At 53.7% G+C, this 26613-nt stretch overlaps 1 protein-coding gene across 2 annotated transcripts in view; it reads left to right on the top strand.

The window, feature by feature from the left end:
• CA10 (carbonic anhydrase 10 (inactive)) overlaps positions 1–26613 on the top strand; it is a 147103-nt gene that overhangs the window by 70413 nt on the left and 50077 nt on the right. For both annotated transcript variants that reach the window (XM_078867289.1, XM_078867290.1), the window contains exon 4: positions 4907–5049. In XM_078867289.1, coding sequence (XP_078723415.1) covers positions 4907–5049 — 143 coding nt within the window. The remainder of the gene's footprint in view (positions 1–4906; positions 5050–26613) is intronic.

The following is a 26613-nucleotide window of genomic DNA, read 5'->3' on the forward strand; positions in this document are numbered from 1 at the left end:
CTGCTGGCCTAGCGGTAGGAACCGTGCCGTGCCGTGAGCAACGCTGCTGGCCTAGCGGTAGGAACCGTGCCGTGCCGTGAGCAACGCTGCTGGCCTAGCGGTAGGAACCGTGCCGTGCCGTGAGCAACGCTGCTGGCCTAGCGGTAGGAACCGTGCCGTGCCGTGAGCAACGCTGCTGGCCTAGCGGTAGGAACCGTGCCGTGCCGTGAGCAACGCTGCTGGCCTAGCGGTAGGAACCGTGCCGTGCCGTGCCGTGTCGCGTCGTGAGCAACGCTGCAGGCCGGCGGGTGAACTCGCTGCAACTCTCTTGGATTGCATTCTCAGCAGACCGTGACCGCCGCTTGAGGGCCGTCCATAAATTACGTCACGCACCTAGGGGGGAGGGGGGGTCAGACATTTGTGACGATGTGTGACGACGGGGGGGGGGGGGGGTGAGAAATGTGATGTCACATTAAAATGAGCAACTTTAAATAAATATAGACAACACGTTCTACTTAATTAAATAGATTTTTAATAAATGTTTTCTCCTACAACATCAAAGTGCAGCGGCACATTAAATACGCACTACAATGGCAATAGTTTAAAGCGATTTGAAGCATGTTTTTTTTTTGGGGGGGAGGGGGGCAGAGCTTTGTGACGTCAAATTTGAAGGGGGGTCTGACTTTTTGTGACGCCGTGTGACTAGGGAGGGGGGGGGTCGAAAATCGTCCAAAATCGCGTGACGTCATTTATGGACGTCCCCTTGGCTCTCTGCGTGCGGAGCCGCGGGCACGCGGCCCTGGAGAGCGGCGACGCGGGGGTTCACGCCCCCCCCCCCTTGTCCACGAACCCGGCCACCCGAGTTCGATTCCCGCTCGTGGCCTAAACCGGTGACGGAAATCGGAACCGGTCCTGGGCCTCCTGATAGAGTCGACTCAGCTTGACGATGGGTACTTGGTGAGGTGTGTAAACGTCAGCGCTGGGGAGACAAAGGCGGCCAGGCGCTGTCCACAGCCGCCCCTCGCATGCCGTGGCGGCCTTCATCGGTGCTGCTCGCTCACAGCACTCGCCCTGGCGGTCTGTGAGACGCTACGGGGGAGTGGGTTGTCTTTGTGTGCAGGACCATCTGTGTGTGTGGGAGGTGCGGGAACTAATAAACAACAAACAACAACAACAACAAGAGATATGACAACGTTACATCAATTTGGCAAATTGTCAAACCAAACGCTAAGAGGTTCTGGTTTAAACCCACGGTTCAATTCTCTTACACTTTTCGGGGGGGTTGGTGGGTTGGGGGGTTGGGGGGTGTTTTTTTTTACTTTTTTTTGCAACCCGCTCGCAAGCCGCGCCGCGCCTCATCCCTCGCGGCCACCGCCGCGTGACTGACAGCGCACGAGTCGGGTCAGGGGTCACGGTAATCTGTGACCCTCTGCATCTCTTTAAGGTCACCGTCTCACTCGTGTCAGCGCTGGACGAGCGCTTCCGTAACAGGAGAGAGGGAGGGAGGGAGGGAGAGAGAGAGGGAGCCAGAGGGCGCCCGCCGACGGGAATAGCGGCGTGGAGCCTCGCGCCTGTTGGCTTGAAGCCTCGCGCAAGCGGAGGAGGAGGTGGAGGAGGAGGAGGTGGAGGAGGAGGAGGTGGAGGAGGAGGATGAAGTGGTGATGGTGGTGGTGGTGCCAAGTCGGGCGCGACGCGCACGGCTCGCATGGAGCGCGGCAGAATTCATGAATCGCATCTCGGATTTCGACGACAAACGAAATCCATTTGTTACAAATGAATGAAGACGTGTTTGTTGGTGAAATTTTTGCGTTTTTCTGTGTTTACTCGGGCTTTGATTTTATTTCCCTTTGCGCCACCTGCGTGAAAATCAAAACAATTTGCCGCCTGATAGCAACGGATGCGGCGGCGCGCACGGGGAAAAGGCGCCGGGATTAGGGCGTCGCGATCCTCGGCTCCCTCGTCCCGTGGCACCCAGAGGCCTTTGATTTCGAGATAAGAGTCGTCACAATGGCATTTAGGGCACAGTGTTCATCTTTTATTCATCTCCAGCCCTTTCGAGAGTGGAGCTCGCTTGAGCGTCATTTTCTCGCTTCCATTTCCGCGCGATGTGTGGGGGTTGTGTTTTCTGCTTTTTAAGTTGCTAGCGTTGGCCACCGTTCTCCAGTTCGCGGGGAGAGAAAAAACAACGTCAGTTTCAAACACTGAGCTCACTATAAACACATTTTACAATATGAACGTACATTTATCAAACACATGCTCAACGTACTTTAAAATTACATGAACTGGTCTTGACGACATTCAGAAAGACCGAGATGGGAATACGAACGGGATGTTCTGATTTAGGTCACGCGCTGTCCGCAATCGCAGTGTTTTATTTGTAATGTGCCCTGCAGTAAAAAATGTGTCTCTCTGTTGCTCTCAGAAAATCCAGTTGTTTTTTTCATTTACAGATTAATTATGCGTGTCTCTATTCCGTAAATATATTATTTATATGATGGCAGTGTGCGTATATGCATTATGTATGTACTATATACACACACACGGACACACGAGACCTACTTTTTTGACTTGGGTATAACTTTCAAGATGGTATCGTGAAGAACTCTGAGCTGTTATCTTGAAAAGTAAGTCCCTAGTGGCTTTTATCAAATGAGAGGCAGAAAAAGACCCATTATGTCGCGAGAGGAATCGGCTTATGTTCCAAACCGATTGGCAACGGCTCACGTATTCTCGCTGACATTTAAAGAATGCTAAATAAAGGAGTAAAAAAAAATAGCCTTGCAAATAACTTTTCAAAAAACCCACCCCAAACAGAAAAAAGCGATACACTTCCACAGGCAAACATCTCAGAGAAATCAAAGGCAGCGTCGTTCTCGTGAAAACGCCCGTGAATAATTCATGAGCTGGGCTTTTTGTGCACAACACAAACTCCTTTTAACCTTCGTGACCTCTGGCAGCGCTCCATTTTCCTCGAGCCGTCCTCGTGCCAAAGGACCGCTCGAGGAGGATGGCGGAGCGGAGAGCGTCGCCTCGTCGTGGTGGGGGCCTGCTCAGGAGTCGTTCTCCCCTGCCACGGCGAGCAGCGCGCCGTCCATCCAGGATGCTTCTTTCTCAAGGCTCCTTCCGTGTACAGCAAAGTGACTCCCTCGAAATAAAACATTTTTTTTATCGCCAGGGCACAATGGTTCGTCATCTTTGGCCCTCGAGTCATCGTGAATGCGTGTCGCCGCCGTATGTCAGGAGCTATAATGATGTTGAACATTCGTCATTCGTTTATTTTCGGTTTGATCATTGTATGGGTATAATGGTATAATGGTATCATGGCAAAGTTTAACTATAGTAGTCCTTCACCGCCTGACATAGCCAGTGACGTCGAGTTGTCACGTGGAGCAAATGTGCCAATTTGGTTTATGAACACAACTGGAATATAGAAAACAAGGAAAATGTTGACAATGCATACAGACACGTTTCGCTGGAGACGACAACCACCGCCATCAGGCGCCGGCTGTATGGCCTGACTTCCACACAGGTCAGCGCGGATCACAACATGAAATCTGAAATCTTCTTTTTCAATCCCAACCCCCTCCCTTCTAATACAGTATTATCTCATAATGCCTTTCCTCGGGACCGTCTTGCACAGCCTCGGACATGTTGTTTACATCCGAGTCGGAGGTCAGCTCCCCGCTGGGCCGTGGCTGAACATTTATCCCCGTTCCCTTCTCTCTTCTCCCTTCTCCCCGCACCTTTTCTCGGCAAGAAACCTGCAGCCCTCAACTCGCTGCCCTTTTTCTCAATGCCCCCGCCACTGCCCCTAATCATATCACCCCCCCCGCCTCCTGCCACAATCGTAATGTGAATTCAGGGAAGGATATTGCTGCTCACGCACGCACGCCCTTTGAACCGTTCGGTGGTGTCCGGCCTCACCCAGGCCCGTGTCTCTTACATCTTGTGCAGCCCGCTCCCTCCCCATGCACCCTCTGGTCACTGCTGCAAATGTGCGGCGTTGTTATGTGCGGAGTTCGTCTGCTCCCCCGCCTGTTCTGCCTCTGGATGCCCCCCCCCGTAGCTGAAGCCTACAACAGTCGTACGTAATTGACTTGCAAACGACTCCACTGCCGATCACAGACCGCGGAACCATCGCCACCCTCCTCCCCCTTCCCCTACCGCGACCAAGTTGGCAGGACCCTCCTGAAACAGTCTTGAGACTCGGCCATCCGTTTCCTGGCTAAACAAGCGGAATCGTCGCCATGAAGTAGAACTTGAAACACAGCTGATGGGTAAATGTCCATGACTCGGCAATGCGCCATTATCGCGCGCACACAACTCGTGCCAATCCTTTTGTTCTTTGCTAAACGAGGACCACGTGAGCACTTAGGCGAAGGCGCAGCCCTGCAATGGCTCGCTCCCGTCACGGTCGGCAGAAACGACTCCACGAGAGGGCGCTCCAGAGAGCCCCTGTAGGAGGTATTCGGGTTTACCGTTCCGCGCTACCCAGACACTTTGGAAGAGGTGGGAGTACCCACACTCCACCTCACCGCCGATCCACTAAGCGCGCCGCGCGTGCTATGTTTACGCTGCTGCTGCCCGCACAGAGGCGGTGGTGGAGGGAATTTCAGAAACTTGCGGGAGATCAAACGACCCGTCTGCCTCCCGAGTGCGCCACCCAACACTGAACACCGCTTAAGCGCCGCACACCGCGCTACACCGCTTCAACGCGCGCGCGCTGTGTGTTCGTCGCTTCATTAAGAGGCTCCCCACCACTGCGCCATGCTCCCGAGTCGTTTACAGCGCCTCGTAAAAAAAAAAGTGCCAACGGTGGCGCTTCATGGAGACGAACGCGGCGCGCGAAGCGTCCGGTTTTGGTTGCGCGCAGTCAGCCCGCTGAGACTCCTCACGACCCCCCCCCCCCCTCTCTCTCTGTCCACAGGGCCGGCGTTCTGGGGGCTCGTGAACTCCGGCTGGAACTTGTGCTCCGTCGGCAAGAGGCAGTCGCCGGTGGACGTGGAGACGGGACGGATGATCTTTGACCCTTTCCTGACCCCGATGAAGATCAACACGGGCGGCAGGAAGGTAAGGGGCTCCAGGCCCCCCTTTAGCCACCCTCGCGAATTGGTGAAACGCGCGAGCGACTTTGCTGAATCAGCGCAGTGCCGCTCGCTCGCTCGCCTCGCCTGAGACTCACCGAGGGCCGGCGCCGTGCGGTCGCCACCCCCGGCGAGGGGTGAATGGCGGCGAGGCTGTCGCGGGGCGCGGCGATGATGAAGCCCGCCGGGCCGTCGGGATTCTCCGACCCTCTCGCTTCGTGCGAAAGCGAAGCGTCTCGAGTCGTCTCCTGGGAGAGGCAACGACGTTGACTCATCCACTCAGTCGGGGTGGGGGGCATAGGCACGCGGCGCAAATCTGTGCGAGCCACATCGCCCCGCGTCGCTTCGGAATGCGTCTCGAGTCCACACACGAAGCGTCGAACATGTCAGATTACTCACGCGTCTTCCGTAGGCGGTAGGTACTGATGTTAACAATCACGTGTTTTTATCACGCCGCCTGATTTTGAGGACTTTTTTTTTGCAGCCCATCATCTTTTCACGGTCGATAAAACAGGCACCACTTTGTGCTAAAGTAGATGCACTCTCCCCGCCATAGGAATGTGGAATCTCCACGGCTGGCTCAGGGCTGTAAACCGGAGACAAGCACCAATGCCCCAATGCTCATTCGAACGGAAATCGCTTTGACTTTGCACACCTCAGCTGATGAGACGATGTGTCCTGGTGGAGCATCAAACGTCGTGTGTGTGATCCACCACCCCTCACTGCCTCCACAGTGCTACATTACAGGTCACTTGCAGCATGCCCACCAGCGTGTCTACGTGCGTGCGTGTGTCTACGTGAATGTTAGTGTCTACGTGTGTGTGTGCGTGCGCGTCTACGTGCGTGTGCGTGTCTACATGCGTGTGTGTGTGTGTGTGTCTACGTGTGGGGAGCGGTAGTGTAGCGGTTAGCGCGCTGTGCTATGAACCTGGCGACCCGGGTTCGATTCCCGCTCACGGCTAACACCAGTGACGATTATCTGAACCGGTCCTGGGCCTCCCCTAGGTCGACTCAGCTTTAAATGAGTACCTGGTGCGGTGTGTAAACATCCCCACTGGGGAGACAAAGGCGGTCGGGCGTGGTGCTGGCCACCCACCCCCTCGTGTACCGTTCCGGCCTTCATAGGTGCTCGCTAACAGCACTTGCCCCTACAGTCTGTTAAGGCTATACGGGGGATCTTTGTCTTTTGTCTACGTGCGTGTGTGTGTGTCTACGTGCGTGTGTGTGTGAGTGTCTACGTGCGTGTGTGTGTGTCTACATGCGTGTGTGTGTCTACGTGTGTGTGCGTGTCTACGTGCGTGTGCGTGTGCACGTGCGTGTGCGTGCGCGTGTCTACGTGCGTGCGTGTGTGTCTACGTGAGTGTGTGCGTTGACAGAGATACAATTCAAACAACAATTTCCCCACGGTGAAAACCAGCATTCAAATGAAAAAAATATCTGTGCTAAAAAAAAAGACAAAAACACACAGCACGCCCCCTTCTCCTGCCGTATGCTGGGAATGCCACATGTCCAATAGTCTACAAATACCATGGTGATAATAAGAATATATTAAAAGAGGAAAATGGCATTTTCCAAATTAAATCTGTTCACCGATGCGGTGGGCATGCTCCTTCCCTTGGGTTGGTCGCCTCTGTCCCTCGTTTGTCCATCGGCTGCCATCCCCTGTGAGCACGTGTCCTGTTCACAATGACCGAACGTGTGGACGCGGCACAGCTGCCCAAGATGGATTGCGTCCACGCGAATGACATATCGAGGAGAACAACCAGGCCTTGGAGAGCCGGGGCGAGGCGCATGCTTGGAATGACATTGGGAAGGCAGAGAGACGCATGGATGAGAGCCGTCATCCACAACGCAGTGTTTAAACAACGACGTGGACGATGGTCACGATTAATAATTGCGTGACGCATACTCTTTGGTTCTTTCGGTAAAGTCACGTAGGTAGAAATAACATAAAATAAAGGACGAAAGAGTATAGATCCCTGCAGTCACAAATCTTCAAATCAAAATTGAGTGACGGTCAAGGAACGGAACGCGTCCGATGGGACGTCCGCTCCAGGAGGTGGAGCGATGACATCGGTTCGTGTGCTAGTCGCTCGACAGATCATCGCATCGCGGGGGTTCTTGAGAGGCGACGTCGACTTTGCGAGGCCTTCATCCAGCAGTGGCTAGACCACACCTGCCGATGACGAAGGCTCCCCGAGCCGTGGACGCGACGCGCACGTCCGTGCCGCGTGCTGCGCCCCTGGCGGAGCGCGCGGTGCCCACGACGACCGCGCTCGTTCCGGGTGACTCCGCCCACGTCGTGGCAGGAGACGCGCGGCAGCTTCGCCTGCAACGGACTAAACTTTGCGCGCGATCCGGGAGACTTCGTTGCTTGACAAAATACCGAGCCCGCGATCAGTCGGTGGTCGTGTGGATGATTTGCGGCGGGGTTCAGGATCGCGAGTGAAGCTCTCCAAGGCTGCTGGCCAGGACTGAGTGCGGTCTCTCGTCGCCGGCTGGAACCGGCTTATTACGGGAGAGTCGCAGTGAATCTCCGCTCGCAAATATTCACGGATAAACACGCAGGCGCTCCTTCCTAGTCCTCCACTGCTTTGTCGACGCGTGCGTGAGTGTGTGAGTGAGCGAGTGTGTGTGTGTGAGTGTGTAAGTGAGCGAGTGGGTGAGTGAGTGGGTGGGTGAGTGGGTGGGTAAGTGGGTGAGTACGTGTGTGTGAGTGTGTGCGTGAGTGAGTGTGTGTGAGTGAGTGTGAGTGTGTGCGTGTGTGTGAGTGGGTGCGTGTGTGTGTGTGTGAATGCGTGAGTGTGTGCGTGTGTGTGAGTGGGTGCGTGTGTGTGAGTGCGTGAGTGTGAGTGTGTGTGAGTGAGTGTGTGTGAGTGTGTGAGTGAGCGAGTGTTTACGTGTGTGTGAGTGGGTGCGTGTGTGTGTGTGTGAGTGAGTGTGTGTGTGAGTGGGTACGTGTGTGTGAGTGCGTGAGTGTGTGCGTGTGTGTGAGTGGGTGCGTGTGTGTGAGTGCGTGAGTGTGAGTGTGTGCGTGTGTGAGTGAGTGCGTGAGTGTGTGTGTGAGTGAGTGCGTGAGTGTGTATGTGTGAGTGCGTGAGTGTGTGAGTGCGTGAGTGAGTGCGTGCGTGTGTGCGTGAGTGTTTGACTGTGTGAATGTGTGAGTGAGTTAGTGTGTGAGTGAGTGAGTGTGGGAGTGCGTGTGTGAGTGCACGCGTGAGTGTGGGAGTACGCGCGTGAGTGAGTGTGCGTGTGTGAGTGCGTGTTTGCGTGAGTGAGAGTGTGTGCGTGTGTGAGTGCGTGCGTGCGACGTACTGCAGATCTATTCGCCGTTTGCGTGAAATTCACGTGACGATATATTTTATTTCACCCTGGACATCCTCACAAACAAGATGTTCCATCCAAATGGATTATTAATTATCCAAGTAAAAATATTCCGTCTCGTCAAGTAATCTATTTGTGGTGATAGATTTAATGGACTAATTGCCCCATATCTGAGATGTGTGTAAACTATATCCGTTTTCTTTCCTTGCGCGTGATAATAACAATAGTAATGCACTGCCTGATAATTGTTTTTTTACTCTTCTATCTGGCAACAAAACTGACACCTTTTTTACAAGGAGTCATGTTTGCATAGACCGCAATACCTGCAGTCATAATGCAAAAAAAAACATAACTCTGATAATGTATGCACTGTCCTTGAAGTTGATTGGTCCACACCCGAGACAGCTTTCCTTAGAGCCTAGTCTCACATGGTGTTGGACCAGATGACGCCAAAAGGCGCCATATTTTTAACTTGCAAATGAGGTTCCAATGGTGTAAATGCACTGCCTGTTTCGTCAATTCACTGCTAAATTAAAGGCTTTCCTACGCCGCGTAGCACGTGTAGGATGCGTCACCATGCGTCACACGTCACCACACGTCACCACGCGTCATCGCACGTCACCTCACGTCACCATGCGTCACCACGCTGGTCAGTGCTGGTCGATGAAGGTGATCTCGTCAGAGCTGGGAAGCTAAGCAGAGCTGAGCCTGGGCAGAGCTTGCGATGGGTGACCACCGCCATGCGCACAATAGACCGGTGTAGTAGCCGTTGTGGGCAGTGCATCGAAACTCACTTTGTTCTACCCCCCCCCCACCATCGCCAACACAATTTATTTTTTTCACCAGGTAGGGCCCACTGAGCTATGTAGCTCTTTTTCAGAAGCGACCTGGATACAAATGATAGCTCAACGAAGTGGCTCATCATCACGTGGAAATGTATAGCAGCAGCCAAATACTCTAAACGCACGTTCGATTTAAATATGGGGAGAGAAAAACCGGAGGACCTGGAGACAATCCACGCCACCACGGGAAGAACATGCACGCTTCAAATATACAGCATGCGTCAAGGTGGGGATCGAACCCATGTCCTCCAGGCGAGGTAGTTAACGTCTCGCCACTGTGGCGCCACCAACGTGGTGAAGTATGAGCAAATATCTCTGACTCATGCAGCCAACTATGGCTACAGGGTTTGGTGGTACATGTTGTTTGTCGTTTATTGTGAAATTTTGGTCACAGTTCCTATGATCACTGTTACATTGATTATGGCTTTATTTTAGTGATTTCGAAAAAGTTTTTTGGTTTGGCCGGAGTTAGAATTATGGCCTTAATCTAAGTTGTCTTGTGGATGTTGTTGTTGTTTGACTTGCATCCCACTGGGATTTTTGCACAGCGTTGGTGTACTGTGATTTTTTTCTGGAAGACTTTGCAGTTTTTTCCTGGATTTTTCTGTTTGTGCATAGTCACTTTAAGATGTTTTCTTGATCATGTTTTTGTTTTTTGTTTGTTGCGGTTGCACCCGATTCAAGAGCCGAATGGCTCACAGGGCTATACCTAATAAATGAAACTGAAATGAAATGAAACTGCTTCCAGCAGCGGACTGACGATACCGGGGGCTGCACTCGTGCGGCGGCGCTCGGCGAGGGTGAGCCCGCCCTGTGATCTCGCTCCTGACGAGCCTCCGTGACTCTGCATCTGTCACGGAGGCAGGGACCCTTGGGGGGGTCAAACTACCACAGGGCAGTGTTGGTCACGTGCGCCTGTGGGCACGTGCGGGAAGGGGTGCAACGCTGGGCCCAACGTAGCACGTTTACTGGGCAGTCGTGTTGACAAATTAGTCTGCGTAACCGACGCGACGCGTCTCCCCGTTTGTGACGCGGAACTGAATAGTGGCTGTCACTAGGCCTGAAGCAGATGAGGGCCTAAAGTTGTCATGAATCTTGAATTATAACCTCACGGCAGCCTAGCCCTGGTGAAGTTATTGGCGCAATATTAATTAGACGGTTCGCTCAAAATACGCGGCATTTGCATTGATCTCATAGCAGGAGATTATGGTTTGTTGTATTTCGTTTTCGTGACGTGCTAGGTGGCAGGATTCGCTCATGCTGCGTGCACGAGAGTGGAGTCGGCTCTCGGCTTGCCTCGCCCTTTGTGGAGTTCATCTCTCACACTGGGAATTTTATTTCTCCGGTAATGCCACGGGGAGCATTTGTTGGAATGCTCGGAATTGAAAGGTGAAATAGTAAAAAAAAGTGTATAGAAATAAATAAATATAATCGTGGGGGGAAGGGTGGGAGGGGGCAGAGGCTTGCGGGTGGGCATGGAATCAGATTTAAAATCAAACTGCGCCACAGCTCGAGTACAAAGCGCGTTGATTTGCTCGCCCAGAGGAAGCCGTCCCCACATTCAAATCTCTGGGCTCCAGGGCCTCTGACATTTTATGGTGCGCAAACATGGCGGCGCATTTAGCCGTGTGGAAGGCAACGGTGTTGTGTGCGCGCGTGTGAAACGAAGTCGCTTTCACATCCTTTTGGAACGAGCCAAGAAGGCGCCGCTCTATCATTGTGCTGCTCGGGAGAGATCCGCCCCGGTCGACGGTGGCGATGACGTTGCCCCAGCGATGTCCTCCTCGCTCGCGCTCCCTTGTGTGTTTGTGACTGCGGGCGGCTGTCCCCGTGAACATTGATGGCGCGCCGTGTCCAGCACCCGGAGCCAGAGGTCGCAAACGGGTTTTGATTCCTTACCCGTACCCGTACCCGGCCGCACCAGGGTCGCAAACAGGTACCCGTACCCGTACCCGGCCGTACCCGTATCCTACCAGTACCCGGCCGGGTAAGGGTATCGGGTACCTGATTGCGACCTCTGGGATGAAGCCACGTTGCAGGCGCGGGTGGGTTGATTCTAGGAACTTGAATTGTGAGAAGAGACAAGACGTTGGGAAATGAGTGACAAACAGTTACTCACCAGTGACTCACGGTCTACCCGTACCCGTACCCGGCCGCACCAGGGTCGCAAACGGGTACCCGTACCCGGCCGGGTACGGGTAGCCGGGTATCGGGTAGGGTACGGGTATCGGGTACCCGATTGCAACCTCTGCCCGGAGCCCAGCAGCCCCTGACCGTTCGACTTTCAGCGGAGTACTTTATAACTTCACCCCGACGAGCGCGGTTGGCTGCGTAAAAGAAGTTCAACATACATGTGGACAATGTTTCATTGTTACAGGCAATGTTGGAGGGGCGGGGCAGGGTAAGGGCTCTTAAATGTATTGCCAAGTTCTGAAGAGTAACTTAATAGCCACCCATGGTGCTTTGACTGCTGGTTTTAATGGAGCTTTCCAAACGTATTTGTTTCCAGTGCGCGTTCGTTTTAAGCAGGACAAATGAAGGCCAGGGGTTCAGAGAAATTAACATTTGCTGTCAATTGTGTTAAACTCGTAAATACATCTTATCTCCCTCGTCCGAGTGAGGCCACGCGGGAGGGCAGCGTCGTCTCGATTGTAACAACAACAACTCCTGCTCTAAGCCGCGCGATGTTCCCATTGTAATTGAAAGGAACGTTTCCGTCGCCCCCAGCGCCGAGCCAGACCGTGGTCGCGAGCTGCCGTGGTGCCGCGCGATGTTGGTGATTGTTTCACCCCGGCGCCTCTCTTCCATTCCCCCCCGCCGACTCGCGGCTCAGTCTCAACAACAATCCGTCTCCACGGCGGAGCGGGCGAGCGGCTCCTAGCGGGCGAGGTGCGGCGCCTGTCGCCTCAGGCAGGACCCTCCTGAAAATAGTCTTGAGACTCGGCGAGGCTTTCCTTGTGACGGACTTGGGCAGGTGCTCCAAATCGAGGGCAAACACATTTATTGTGGTCCATCTGTAAAATGCAACAGCACGTGTGTCACACGCAGCAATCCTCAACCGAGTCGCCATTAACCACGTGACTGGTGTACAAGTCCAGTTGATCAATAACCCCGCCAGCCACCCACAGGCCCAACTCAGTCATCGCATGCTGGTGTACACACCTGCATTGATGTACTGCACAGCACATAAGAACTTTCACCAAACCACACTTTACTCCCTTGCTACACGAGGAAATAATTAAAAAAGTGGTCCGTTCCTAATGTGCCACACTTGGTAAACAAGCGGAATCATTAATCATGATAACGACGTGTTGAGAACTTCTTCAGAAACTGAACTGAGCAACTAAAGAGGTGACGGGACAGAGCCGAGGATGTTGAGTTTAGATTTGTGTTGAGTATCGTCCAAGCCAAGACAGGCCAGCAGCGCGGAGGGAGAGCCCTGAGTCCACGGGCCCTGAGTCCGGTCATGGGGGGACTCGTCGACGATGAGCCATGGCCGCGGTCTGCCATGGACCACGTGCGCTGGCCACGTGTTTTAGATGAGGGGGGGGGGGGGCGATGGGGAAGAGGGCAGCGCTGTGAGGAGAGCGTTGTAAGCGAGCTCGCCCGGCCGCTCACTGGCAGAGAGAACGGAGGTCCGAGGCGTCGACTCGTGCAGGGAGGCAGCCAGCCCCGTGCAGTTCATTTCGTAATACTGCGCTGGCGTCTTTTATGTACCTCGCTACTTTTGTTACTGGTGGTACATAGCTTTCCCCCGAATTCCCTTAGAGTTTTGTAACAATTTAATCACGTTATGCTAGGGGGGGGTTCCTGTTTTAATGCACATTTTTTCTTTATGATCTTCATTTCCTAAACTGGCGGAAAAAAATCTATCGGTTTAATTTGTGTGGGCCAAAAGCGAGCGGAGGAGCAAAGAAAGAAATGGATTTAATGTGAAGGTCCCCCCCCTCTCTCTCTCTCTGCAGGTGATTAGTGTATAAATTAGCGGAGCTGCACGTTTTGCATCTATGCATAATTCATGAAGGGATCACATTCCGTCACTGGCTGCGGCCTACAGCCCCATCTGCACTTCCACCGTCATTAGGTTGGGCATCTCGTGAGTAAGAATACGGGGGGGGGGGGGGGGGGGTGGAGCGGTGGCACAACGGTTGGCGCACTGCACTTTCAGCCCAGCAACCCGAGTTAGATTCCCGGCCACGGCTAACATCATCAGGGGTAAAGTGATGTCACAGCTGGTCCTGCCTTCCGCTACCAACCACCAACCCCCTCCCCACCACCTCATTCACCAACCCGCACTGACCAGCGTGGTGAAGTATGGTCAAAATACCCTGTGAGTGACATGAAGTGGGGGGGTTCGTCTATTGGTGGACTGAGAATGGGTAGAATGTATTTGCTTAGTATATTATATTGCGAATTTCGTGAGTAATACCTCCGCTTGCTGCAGAGGCAGCTGATTAAGCATCCCCCCTATGCCCTGGTGTGTGCACACGTGCGTGTGTGTGTGTGCGTGTGTGCGTGTGTGTGTGTGCGTGTGTGTGTGCGTGTGTGCGTGTGTGTGCGTGTGTGTGTGTGTGCGTGTGCGTCTTTGGAGCAGTGGCGTGGTAGTCAGATTACTGTGCTGCAGACCAAGCAAACCCGAGTTCGATTCTCGCTCACTGCCGATATCGCTGATAGGTATCTAAACCAGTCCCCTCAGCCGCCTCTGGGTTGTCTACTAAGCACGCTGCCAATTGTGTATGTCGATGGTGGTCTAAGACCAAAAAAACAACTATGCACTTCTTTGGGAAATGCCGCTGCATGTTTGCAAATGCACAAAGGCCGTGATGTGTGCACGGTCATGTATGTGCTTTTGGAAGGACGTGAACCTGAACCTGCGCTTGTGTCTGAGCCTTGGGTGCATGGGAGGAGAACGAGCTTGGTAGGGAACGCGCCCGATGGCGAATTATGTTTTGCACAGCTCAGTACCCGAGGGTATAGAATCATATGTTATCAATGCGCGGCGCTTGCAGTTAAAATGTTAAACCTCCCCAGTATGCAATACATGTGCAATGTGCAGCCCTTTGCAAGCGCTGCACATTGCCACAGTGAAAATGCCTCGTGTAAAAATAACGATAACATAGTAATGTATGCCCCTTTGCAATCCACTGCTGGATGAAAGCCTCCCAACACGTTCCGGTAATGGAGGTTGCGTGACCAAACCTCACCACGCCGGTCGGTAGGGGAGCACCCCGACTGGACGAGCAAAGAAATCACTCGCTACTGATGCTAGCCGCAGCCGGCAATTGCATTCCGGTCTCAGGGTTCGTATGTTGCAGTGCGCTAACCACTCCACTCCTGGGGTAAAATTGCTTCGTGTTATCTCCGAATTCCATGACACAGGAGATCTGCAGGGCTCTGGGTTCACTTTGTTCAGCTAATTATTTACCCGTGTTCGTGGTCACACGTGGGATTTTTATTTTTTAAACCAAACTCAATTTTATTTCACCACATTGGCACTCTCTTATCGTGCTTTTTGCCTTATTTTGTCAAATGCAGAGATCGCTCACGTATTAGGGTCCCGATTAACGGAATGTCACTCGCAGATTTACACGGGCCGAATAAAACAACATATTAAATACGAACCTCCATTTAATGTTATGAAATACCTCTTTAATATACGCAATGCATTCCACGCGGTGAGCGAGGTCAATGCTCACATTGCTGAAGGGGGATTTTGTGGACTGCGGGGTCGAGATTTCACCCTCTCGCTGTGGCGACGTTCCTGGCGGGAGCAGCAAAACACTAAAAAGTCCCCTCCGTGAAGAACAGACGCGGCGTGAATCAGAGCGGCGCAACGCGCAACCCGGGCGACTCCGATGGTCGCGTCAACGCAGCGCCGCCGATTCCTCGCCGCCCCTCACGCCCACCGCACGTGCGCCATGCGGAACTTCGTGCGCGCCGTACGTTGTTCGTCGACTGCTCAGCCACGAGCCGCTCTGGAAGCCGAGTGGCTCGTGACTGCGCGCCGACGCCTGCGGCGATCTGGCGACGTCGCCCGCCACAGCGGCACCCCCGCAGCGAAGCAGCTCGGAGCGAGCAAAGTCGTCGTCGTTGTTGTCTCCTCCTCCTTCTTCTTCCGAGCAAGAGTGAGCACCGAGTGAGAAGCATGGCTCCCGAGACGCTTTCGTGTGAAATGACGACGATGATGACGACGATGCGTGCGACTGCCGCGTTCCGTGCGGCAGTTGTTTAATGACCGTCTTGCTCCTCGTGGTCAGTCTCAAACGTCGCCTGTCGCCTACGACCGCCATCTCAGCAAATTCAGAGGGGAGGAGGGGGGGTCTATTGCCCCTTATGCCGCCCCCCGCCCCCCGTGCGCGTGCCACCACCGCCACACAGAGTTAGTTTCGCTAATAGGTTTAATGGAAATATATTTCACACGGAAAATCCATTGACGTCAAGCGTCTCGCTTGCAAGGGTGTCCAGCATGGGGTGTCAGCTGACGCACGGCGGACGTGGTGATGCAAGCACACGCGTGCGTTCTGAATCTGACCTACCCAGCAGCACGCACACGCGGCCAAACGCACACTTTGATGTGTTAACAATTAGGCAGGCCACGCAGCCGGTTCGTACGGGACGTAGTCTTGCCGGAACGGTCGCAAATGCCGTGCGAGTGAATTGCAATTAAACGTTGAGAGAGCTTGAGAGCGGCGTCGCGGTCGTCGGCGTTGTGCGGGAGAAGTCTCCGCGTGGAGGCGTCGCTGCGTCCGAGCGGAGCGGGCGCCTGCCCCTGGCTGCTCCCTCGCTGCCTGTCGCCGTGATTAACGACGCCGCTCCACTAACCCAAATGTTTTCGCCAGAGTGGACGGGCTTGTTGGTGCCAATTACTCCGGGGCCGGGGTGGCTCCGGCTTCCTCCACCTTCAGCCGGCTGTGCACCCCCCTCCCATCACCCCCTCCCCTCCATTCCTAACCCGCTTCTCCAACCGCGGAATGAGTCGCGCGCGTTCCTCATTTTCAGGAGTTCTCCTCGCACCGAGAGGCACGTGCAGTCGTGGTGAGCGGAGTCGTAGCACCGGCCCGTCTGGTCCACTCCGCCCGCACCCAAACACAACAAACGCGACATTCGTGAGGATTTCATTCCGCGCCTCATCTGCCACGCCACACAAATGCCCACGTCTCGTCGTCGTGGTCCATTCGTCAGCCCTTGGGTGTTATCAGCCTGCAGCTTCTGTTCGAGGGCACTGGCTGGGCGACCGGGTTCGACCTCGCGGGTCTCGTCGCCAGAGTCGGGCCTGCGAGGAGACACGAGTCACGTCAGATGAGGGAAGAGTTGCTAAGAGCTGCGACTCGTGGGCGGTGTGATATCAGCTAATGTGTCTGCGATACCAGATGCCTTAGCAGAAGCTTCACCGGGACGGTTGCTGAGAACCGGCAGGTTTCTAAGAAACATGCCAATGCCTGCAGCACCGACGACTCCGTAGCAGATGTACAGTCATGCCGCTCTTCTGAGTAACAGGCGAACAGATTGAAGGCGTTTTGAAGGTGGTTTTCATGTTGCACGAATCGTATCTTGTGATGTTGATTTTCAAAAAGCGTTTTGCACTTCAATCAGGACTTCAATGTCTATACAATTTATATTTGACAAAAAGCGGAGTAAATATGTAATAACTCATTATTATTATGAGTATGTCTAAAGTACGTGTACGTATATCATTATGGGTTTTTTTCACTTTAGTAGTCCACTCCTAAATGTAAGGCCTCCTCTCCATGCCGTGTCAGCCGACGGAGTTATTTGACCACACTTCACACCGCCGATCAGTGAAGTGTGTTTTTTTCTTTCCCCGTGTGAAGTGAAAAAGAGCTCCACAGCTCATGGGATTTCTCCAGGATAAATAAAGATCCTGATTCTGAAGTGTGGGGGGGGGAGGGCGGTGGTGCAGTGAGAGGGGGAGGGGGGTGAGCCATGCCTCACACCGTCGCCGATGTAATCCGACGTTAACCACGGCCCACGTTCAAACTCGGCCCACTGGATTCGTGGGCGCATGGCACCGGGCGCGGTGAGCCCGTGGCTTGTTCGTATAATCGCGCGAATAAACATCGCCGCTGAAAGTGATTTGTGAATGTAGATGATGCTGTCAGCGGTCTCACGCCGCCTCATTATCCACGGACATGAGCAGGGGTGGGTGGGTAGGGGCGGGGGGCTACACGGGTACTTTTATTGCAACGCAGCCTCTTGAAATTATGTAGTCCAAATTTACTTCGAAAGCGCCTTCATCACGACGCCATGTCAGTGGTGAGTTAAGTGCCAAGTTGCACGAGGCACTACGCAGCCTTCGGTTTGTTTGTGTTTCAGTGACGACGAAGGCGCAGGGGACCCGGGGTCTCTGGCAGTTCGGCGGCATTGTGCGCTCCTCAGAAGGCCGAGTGGTTGATGGAATGCAAACAACTACACAATCTGATACTTTAATTTGTTATCTGGAGGGACGGGTTTGTGAAAAAGGCGCATTGTCTGCTGGGTTTATTGTGCTGCTGTTGGTAGACTTTGCTGCACTCTCCCAGCACATTTATTTTGTGATCAAATTCATTATTTAAGAGAAACGGCTTCCAACGGTCGCACCATACTCGGTTTAATTGACGTATATTTACGCAAAGCCAAATGCTGCACTAAACTTTTTGGTATGATTTAATAATCGGTCACGTTCTATCAGCCGCTGGATGAAGGCCTCCCCACGCCAACGGAACTCCCCCCGAGTCCAGCGAAGCCGCTATGGTTGTCTCGCTCCTGTGCACGACCCGTTGACCATAGTTGACCACGCTGGTCAGTGCGTGGTTGGTGGGGGCACGGTTGATGGACGTGGAGAAGCAATATATTAGACAACAACAACAACCGGGGATTTTGCTTCACTGCCCTCTGTTGCCCGCAACGCAGCACTTTGACAAGCTGTCATGGGGTATAAATAAATAAATAGCCAGACTATATATCTCCTTCACACATCTGTCCCTTCCCATAAAAAAATATTATCGCATTTTTTTACGCATCTCGTTAACTAGGGAATGCAAAATTTCAGCAGCATTGATCCAATGCAAGCAAAGTCTTGACCGGTTTCGACACACAGTGTCTCATCAGTCAGGAATGCTTTAGCCAATGCTCGTGAAGTGTCGATGTTATAGGCAAGGACCCTCTCTTTAAGATATGGGTCCCAGTTCGATGCAAATGTATAATAATACTAAACATTAATTTGCGTCGTTGTTGAGAGTAGCTTACGCCTGTTTATTTTGTGACTTCCACTCTCCAGAAGGACGGAAACGATTGTTGTTGCATCATAGAGCTGCCCTGGTGGTCACCCAATCCCAGCACTGTCCAGGCTCAAAATCTGCTTGGGTTCGGAGATGTCACAATCGGGAAAATCCTTGCGTGAACTCAGCCACAGACACTGGATATCAACTATCTTGCCCAACCCGTACTGATAATTGACTTTCAGGACGCTCTTCTGGCATTGAGCGAGTTGACATGACACCTGGCAATGGGCTAGGAAATAGACTGCAGATGCATCGAGGCCCTATATTGGTGTATAACTCCTACATCGTCCTCGCTAACCAATAAACATTGCGACGAATACATTAACCGGTTACAGATGGGCGCGGTTAGACTCACAACAGAAAACTAAATTAAACCATAAAAAAACACTTCCGCAAATAAAATGATAATGACATTACATGTGTTTTGCCGGGTGTCATTTGTCCCTGTGCAATAAAGTATAGATATTTAATATATATATTGTCCCCTCGTTGTTTTGAGGTTATTCTGCCGTTAACCCTCCCCGTACACGCGACGCCCACGTGACGCCCACGCGGTTGCACACGTGATGCCCACGTGACGGACACGTGACGCCCACGCGGTTGCACACGTGACGCCCACGTGACGGACACGTGACGCCCATGCGACGGAAACACGAACACACGTGACGAAGCAGGGGAAATGCGTGGTGCTCATCCCAGGGTCCAAGATTGCAAAATGAAATTAAGAATGTGCGTTGTAGTTCGCGTGGAAGCGTGGAAGCGTGGCGGCTATGACGGGGGTTTATAACTCTACCGGCATTCCAAGATCTGCGGCAGAGGCCAGGTGGCGGTCTGAAAATTACAATCCGTTCTTTTATTTTCACATTAGTTTGGCGGGTAAATATCGATTCCTACGATAAATATGAAATGCAGGGTAGGTGCGATGTATTTTTGTTATCCCTATCCCAGCCGCCGAGTTCATTAATACAAACATATGTCAATCGACGCTGGTTAGTCCCTGTCTCAAACAGCGATGTGTGGAAGCGGGCGCCAAGTGTAAACACTTTATAACCCCGGCTGTGCAATCTCAGCCAAGGCATTTTCATACGTAGGATGTGTTGGTGATATTTTTGTTGTTGTTGAGGACAATATCAGATCTTTTAGCGAATTTTCAGATGCTTTTCGCCACGTGCTAAAGTTAGACGCCTATTGAGATCACGATAGTGAGGTCACCTGACGCCAAGTGACGTCGCTTTTGGCGGGAAAAAGCACAGAAAGTGAATTCATGAAAGTCAATAACGCTGTGTCGTCTTAAAAAGAAGACATATCATAGGCGACGTTTCAGGCATTGGCCCTTCGACCTTGAAAGTCACTTCCTGTGACGTCGTGTTTTTTAATCAATCTCAAACGAAAAGATAAATGTATTTCGTTTGCCTAAATTTTTGATAAATTTGTAGATATTAGAGATTGTAATTCGAATGTAAGTATGTTGAACTGCTTTCGCGTCGTACGTAGCCAACCGTGCTCGTTGGAGCTGCTGGGGATGGACAACAAACTAAACACAAATAGCAGTTCGAATCAAATGAGTTTACAATGTTGATGTAAAAGTGCCGAGCTCCAGCGGATTCCTGATATCGGAAGGAAGATTGTTGGGAGCGCATCCCGAATGTCGTCACACCGTTACACACAGTGCACGACCCCCGTGGTCTTCCCAGGGGAGCATGCGGCCGGTGGCGTCCCAGTAAGCGTGCAACGGCGGGCCATCGTTGCCATCCGTTGACACGCAAACGTTGGCTCAACGTTGGCCCAACGTTCCGTCGGAGTGGAGCCTTCGAGTGCGATGCGGATCGAGACCCCCTCTCGTGCTGCTTTGCTCTGCGACGCTTGCAGGTGGCGCCGCGCTGGCGCGTCGCGCGGGGCCGCCCGTCCCGACTTCTCGGCGCCAGCGCCCGCAGCTCGGCGGTCGCCAGAAGGGGTTAAGCCGCAGCGTCTGCGAGCAAGCATATGGGCCGCGGTATTGGCCTGGCTTAATTGATCCCCGATGTGCACAGCGCAACATGAATCTTACTTTTTATTGCCAAGTCGTGGGGATGCCCGGCAGGCGGGCGCAGATGTGAGGCGCTGCGAAACGCGCACGTCGAACGAGCGCGCGGCGCACGCGCTCCCGTGCACGGTGCGGTGTTTGTGCGCGCACGTGTGTGTGTGCGTGCGGTGGGGAGCGGTGGCGGAGCGGTTAGCGCTACGCTGCATGACGAACCCGCCGACCTCGGTTCCGATCCCCGCTCTCGGTCAACACCGGTGACGATTATCTGAACCGGTCCCGGGCCTCCCCTAGGTCGACTCAGCCTCAAATTAGTACCTTGTGCGATGTGTAAACATCGCCACTGGGGAGAGAAAGGCGGTCGAGCGTGGTTCTGGCCATCCACCCCCTCGTGTGCCGTGCCAGCTTTCGCAGATGGTCGCTAACAGCACTTTCCTCAACAATTTGTTAAAGCTATAGGGGGATCTTTGTCTTTATTTGTGTGTGCCCTTGCCTGGGTGTGTGTTTATTGGTTGTATGTGTGTGCAAGTGTGTGTGTATGTGCTTTCCTGGGTGTGTGTGTGTGCGTGCGTAGGCATGCTATTTCACATGCACAAGTGTAATTGAAACCTGATTAATCATAATGCAAATTAAAAATGCATCTAATTTTTGTACAACCAATAGAAGCTCAGTTTAGCACTTTAATCTGCTGACAGGTCGTTTTTTGCATTGTCGATGTAAACTGGATAATTAATGGTTCGTTTAGTTTTTTGTGGTAATTTGAATGTACAGCCATTTAATCAATCCACTGCTGAATAGGGCTTCCCTCCACATTGTCTGTGGTGTGGATTATTGGACCATACTTCACCGCGCTGTCAACTGCGGGTTGGTGCGGTGGGATTCCTGGACCGGTACTTGTATCACAAGCGACTGATGTTAGCCGTGACCAGAAATCAAACTCGGGTAGCCAGGTTCATAGCGCAGCGCGCTGAGCCGCTGCGCACATGTTCTGTGTCCTGTCCAAAATCTGTTCAACCAACAAACTTTGTTACAGGGGGGTGAACATTTGTCACGGGGCATTTGAACAAAAACAACAAAAACCATCGAATCGCTGTTAAACAAACCTCACTCCGACCTAGTGGCCGATTTGTGGCCGATTTGTTGCCACCGCTAACAAGGTCGATGCAGTCCGGTCGTTGGGAAATTCGGCATAGGTGGGTGATGTGAAAGGAGAAAGTGGACGACAGCGAACGACGCTCGATACACGGGCACGGGCGCGTCGCACAGAGCGCCGGCCCCCGGCGGCAAAGGTCGGCGGGGCCCCACCGCTCTCCCACCGCTCCCCCACCCACTGCCGCAGTGGCAGGAAGCACTCCAACTGCCTGCGCAGAGGAGGCTCCGGCGCCGTAAGCGAAGGTGCTGATGTTGCTGCCCGGGGCAGGAGAGGCATCGGCTGGCGGTTTGCCGTTCGCTTGTAGGTCACGAGGCACGCGGTTTGAAATTGCAACGAGGGAATCAGCAGCGGCAACGACGGGCGGAGAAGAGGACTCGCGGACATTTGTCGCTGTCCGTGTTTCCCTGCATTCGGGACAAATTTGGCGCGGCGTAGGAACTGGATTTCGATTCACGGCTTAATGATCTCGGCAGAGAGCAGAGCGTCTGGGCGCAATGTGCGATGAGAAAAATCACTTTAATATCTGGAGTGCCTTGGCCCTCTGTAATGCTCCGTTTAAAACGATTGTTCTGAATTCGCCAGTTACCGTTAATCTTCCCCGCTTCCAATTGGAAAACGTTCTGGCATTATTGGGTGGGCAGATGTAAAAAAAAAACACTATGTTTATATCTGCACGCACGTGCGTGTGTGGATAGAAAACAGTATACGGGGAGTGGTGGTGTAGCGGTTAGCGTGCTGTGTTCTGAACCCGGCAACCCGAGTTTGATTCCCACTCATGGCCAATAGCATTAGCAGCGAATATCTAAACCGCTCCTGGGCCTCCCCAGTGTCTACTCACCCCTTAAAATGAGTACCTGGTGCAGTGTATGCCAAACATTAACACTGGGGAGACAAAGGCGGCCGGGTGCGGTGTTGGCCGCAACACCCCTTGGTAGGTGAGCCATGCCGGCCTTCGTAGGTGCTCGCAAACAGCTCTTGCGCCAACCGTCTGTTGGAGGCTACACGAGGGATCTTTGTCTTTATATAGAAAATAAAGCAAAATAAACCACTCCTCAAAGGCTCCCCGGTGATTTACCCTCGCACAACAAACTCAAAGTGATCTGTTTGCCCAGGCAATGCAAATGTGGGCCCCCGCTTATCTCTCGCCTTCTCTGTGAACTCCAAATCGTTTCAACGATAAAGTCCTCGCTGTCAGTTTTGTTCGAGCTGCTATCAAAAGGCGGTTGTCCTTTAAGTGTGAAATCTGATCGTCGCAGAGAGCGTGCGAGCGTGCGAGCGGAGACGTGGTGGGGTGGGTGGGTGGGGGGAGGTGGAGGTGGTGGTGGTGGAGAGTGATATCGTTGGGGCGTCGATCCTTTGTTCGCGGCATCGCTCACCGCGGCGCGATACGAGGGGCACAATCAATCAACGCGACTTGCCGTCGTCACAGAGGACGCGAGAGAGACGGCCAACGAATGCGCTCCGGGAACGCTGCAACTCGCGTGGAAATGTCATCGCACGTGTCGCTCCGGAGCGCCACGTGGGGAGGCGACGACCTGCGTCTGCGCGGACCGGCTGGTGGCGCCGTGGGTCGGGCGAGGTTCTTGAGGCCATTTATCCGAGCTGGATTTCACACCACCGCTATCCCTAAACCCTACACGAACACCTACTTTTGTATTCTACCATGTAAGGCCCACTGAGCGATCTCTTTTTCAGAAGCGACTTGGTCAGACATGATAACTGAACGAAGTGGCTTATCACGTGGATATTTATATCAGCCAAATACAAATATAAACCCGCGCTGAGCGAACGCGGGTTTGGTGAAGTATGGTCAAACAATCGCATTTACCGAAATGCGTTTGGAGGCATTTAACCAGCAGTGAATGATTCATAATTACCATATTTTCCAGGATAAAAGACGCACAATTTTCCCTCTGCATTTTAGAGGAAATGTTGGACGGAGTCTTACATGCCCAAGCATCTTTTCATCTGCAGAATACGGTGTTTCTAGAAAGGACGTGTTGACTGGTGTGTGTCAATGTGTGTGTGTGCATACATACATGCATGAACAATCGTGCAATGTTCAGGAGCGACTAAAAGACGAAAGCGTAGTTTTTGATCCTGGCATCATCTTTTGTATAACAAAACAAACGGTCCGTGGAGCCATTTCAGAAAACTCCCAAGGGGGACAGTCCCGAACCCTCAAGCTTGGTGAGAATGACATTCCGTAAATTTTTCTGGTATATATCAACAACAACAAACACAAACGTTGAGATCTCAAAACGGGGGGGGGGGCTCGACCCCATCTCGACCCCTCCCGCACCACTGTGGACTGATGCGTATGTCACGATATTTGCCAGATAAAAGTTTGCACATTTAGCCGACTGGGCTTACTGCTGCTGCCTCGTGTGAGAATCCCCGGGGTCACGACCTCACGCTCGGGCAGAGGGTCGGGGGCGAGGAACTAATTGGGATTGACGCTGCGGCCGCGGCACCTCGTCACCACGTCACCTCGTCACCTCGTCACCACGTCACCTCGTCACCTCGTCACCTCGTCACATTGTCACCACGTCACATTGTCACCACGTCACCACGTCACCTCGTCACCACGTCACCTCGTCACCACGTCACCACGTCACATTGTCACCACGTCACCACGTCACCTCGTCACCACGTCACCTCATCACCACGTCATCACGTCACCTCATCACCACGTCACATCGTCACCTCGTCACCACGTCACCTCGTCACCACGTCACCACGTCACCTCGTCACCTCGTCACCTCGTCACCACGTCACCACGTCACCTCGTCACATCGTCACCTCGTCACCACGTCATCACGTCACCTCGTCACCACGTCACCTCGTCACATCGTCACCTCGTCACTACGTCACCACGTCACTACGTCACCATGTCACATCGTCACCTCGTCACCACGTCACATCGTCACCTCGTCACCACGTCACCTCGTCACCTCGTCACCACGTCACCTCGTCACCACGTCACCACGTCACCACGTCACCTCATCACCACGTCACATCGTCACCACGTCACTACGTCACCTCGTCACCTCGTCACCACGTCACCTCGTCACCACGTCACCACGTCACCACGTCATCACGTCACCACCTCACTTCGTCACCACGTCACATTGTCACCACGTCACCTCGTCACCACGTCACCTCGTCAATTCGTCGTCCTCGCACCGAGAGTGCGACGGGCCACTTCCAGGACGCCCAACGTCGTAGCCAAAGCCGCGCGCACGACCCCCTGGACCACCGCTCAAGGGGACGGCCGCGGCTGAGAAGGGCCTCGCTCCATCGCGGCGTTTTCCGTGGAAGCCAAGGCAGAGAGGCACGTTGAGTGGACAATTCATGTCTATAAAACACACACAAGTCCTGGGCTGCTGTGTCTGATACTGCACTACACGTGACCTCTATTCAGCACCAACAGGCCCTTTGCTCGCGACAGATGGATCCCCCCCCCTCCCGCCTTGGTAATTATTTGACGATCCAATCCCAACACTGCCATGTTGGTGGTTGACATTTTAACGCGCTGGCCTGCACACAACAACGCGCCGTTATGCCCTGCATGTGAAATTGACATAATCAGCGTTGTGTCCGCGTGATTAACTGAGTTAGGGTGGGGGGGGGGTAGCTGTTCTCTTGCGCGCCCCGGCGTAATGAACGCGCTCCGTTCCCCAGGTGCATCGGCCCGCCGGTGTAGTCATCACCCGTCAGCGTTCCCGATCGCGTCGTCGGTTGGTTGGGTGGCGCGCTTGGCCCGTTTGGCCTCTCATTCCGCACAAGATGACTCGGGAGCTCGGGCAAATGGAAGTTCAATAGGCGGGGGCGTTGGTCGAACAAAGGAACGAACGGATGGATGGATAATAATAGTCATGGGCATAATAGGAACGACGCGTTAGGTCGCAGCGTTGGTGTGGCCGACGCGATGCTCGGCGCACACGCTGGCGGTGATTCGTGTTGTGTTCCCCAGTCGCCTTCCGCCGGTGAGAGCGTTGGCCAGCAGCAGCAGCAGCACGGCCCGACGCGGATCTCTTAATGATGAGAGGCAATCCGTCTCGCGCCCTGCTGCCCCCACAGGGAGCCCGGCGCAGCCTGCGACGGGCTGGGCCACGCACAGCCGTCCGTTGTGGCGGTTGTGTGTGCGCCCTCTTGATGCTTCCGTGAAATTGTTGTTGTTGTTGGGAGGAGGTGGAGAGAACGGTGACCACGGTCGTTGCGATAGAAGAGTGATCAGGAAGCGTCTGACCGCGGGTGAGTGAGCGAGTGGCTGTGGTGGATCGGTGAGTGCTGGACCACTAGTCACTCCGAGTCCTATCGAGTGCAGAGTGAGGTCAGCACTGGGCCATCCCAACCGGTGAGGCTGGAGGCCACCCCTCGGCCCCCCGAACATCCCCGTGCAGCAGCAGCAGTGGGCACCGCGTTGCGAGCGAGCGCGCCACCCCGCGGTTCGCTCGCTCGCTCGCCGATGCCAACGACGACGCGGCCACCGTGGGGGCGCCAAGTGGCTAACAACTCCCCCGCCAAGTGGCTAGCAACTCCCCGCCAAGTGGCTAGCAACTTTATGCCAAGTGGCTAGCAACTTTATGCCAAGTGGCTAACAACTCCTCGCCAAGCGCGGCGAGGTATGGCCACGGATCCTCCGTGACCGACACTTGAGTAGTGGCGGAGACTTGGTGCAGCGGTGAACGCGCTGTGAATTCGTACTTTATCTATTTATTCGTGGACCACGTTTAATCCTCCAGGGGGCCACTGGGTAATTGTCAGGCGGCCGGTGGATTCGTTGGGCAGCTGCGGCGTCTGTAAGGGCCGCGTCTTCCATCGGCGCCTTCTCCACCGCGCAGCCCACGCGGCGTCCCCGCACCACTCGCCTGCTCCTCGCCCCAGTGTGGAAACAACACGAGGAGGCGGTGCGGTGGGGGGGGGG

Source organism: Lampetra fluviatilis, chromosome 23, assembly GCF_964198595.1.
Source record: "Lampetra fluviatilis chromosome 23, kcLamFluv1.1, whole genome shotgun sequence".
In the NCBI taxonomy this organism is placed as follows: Eukaryota; Metazoa; Chordata; class Hyperoartia; order Petromyzontiformes; family Petromyzontidae; genus Lampetra; species Lampetra fluviatilis.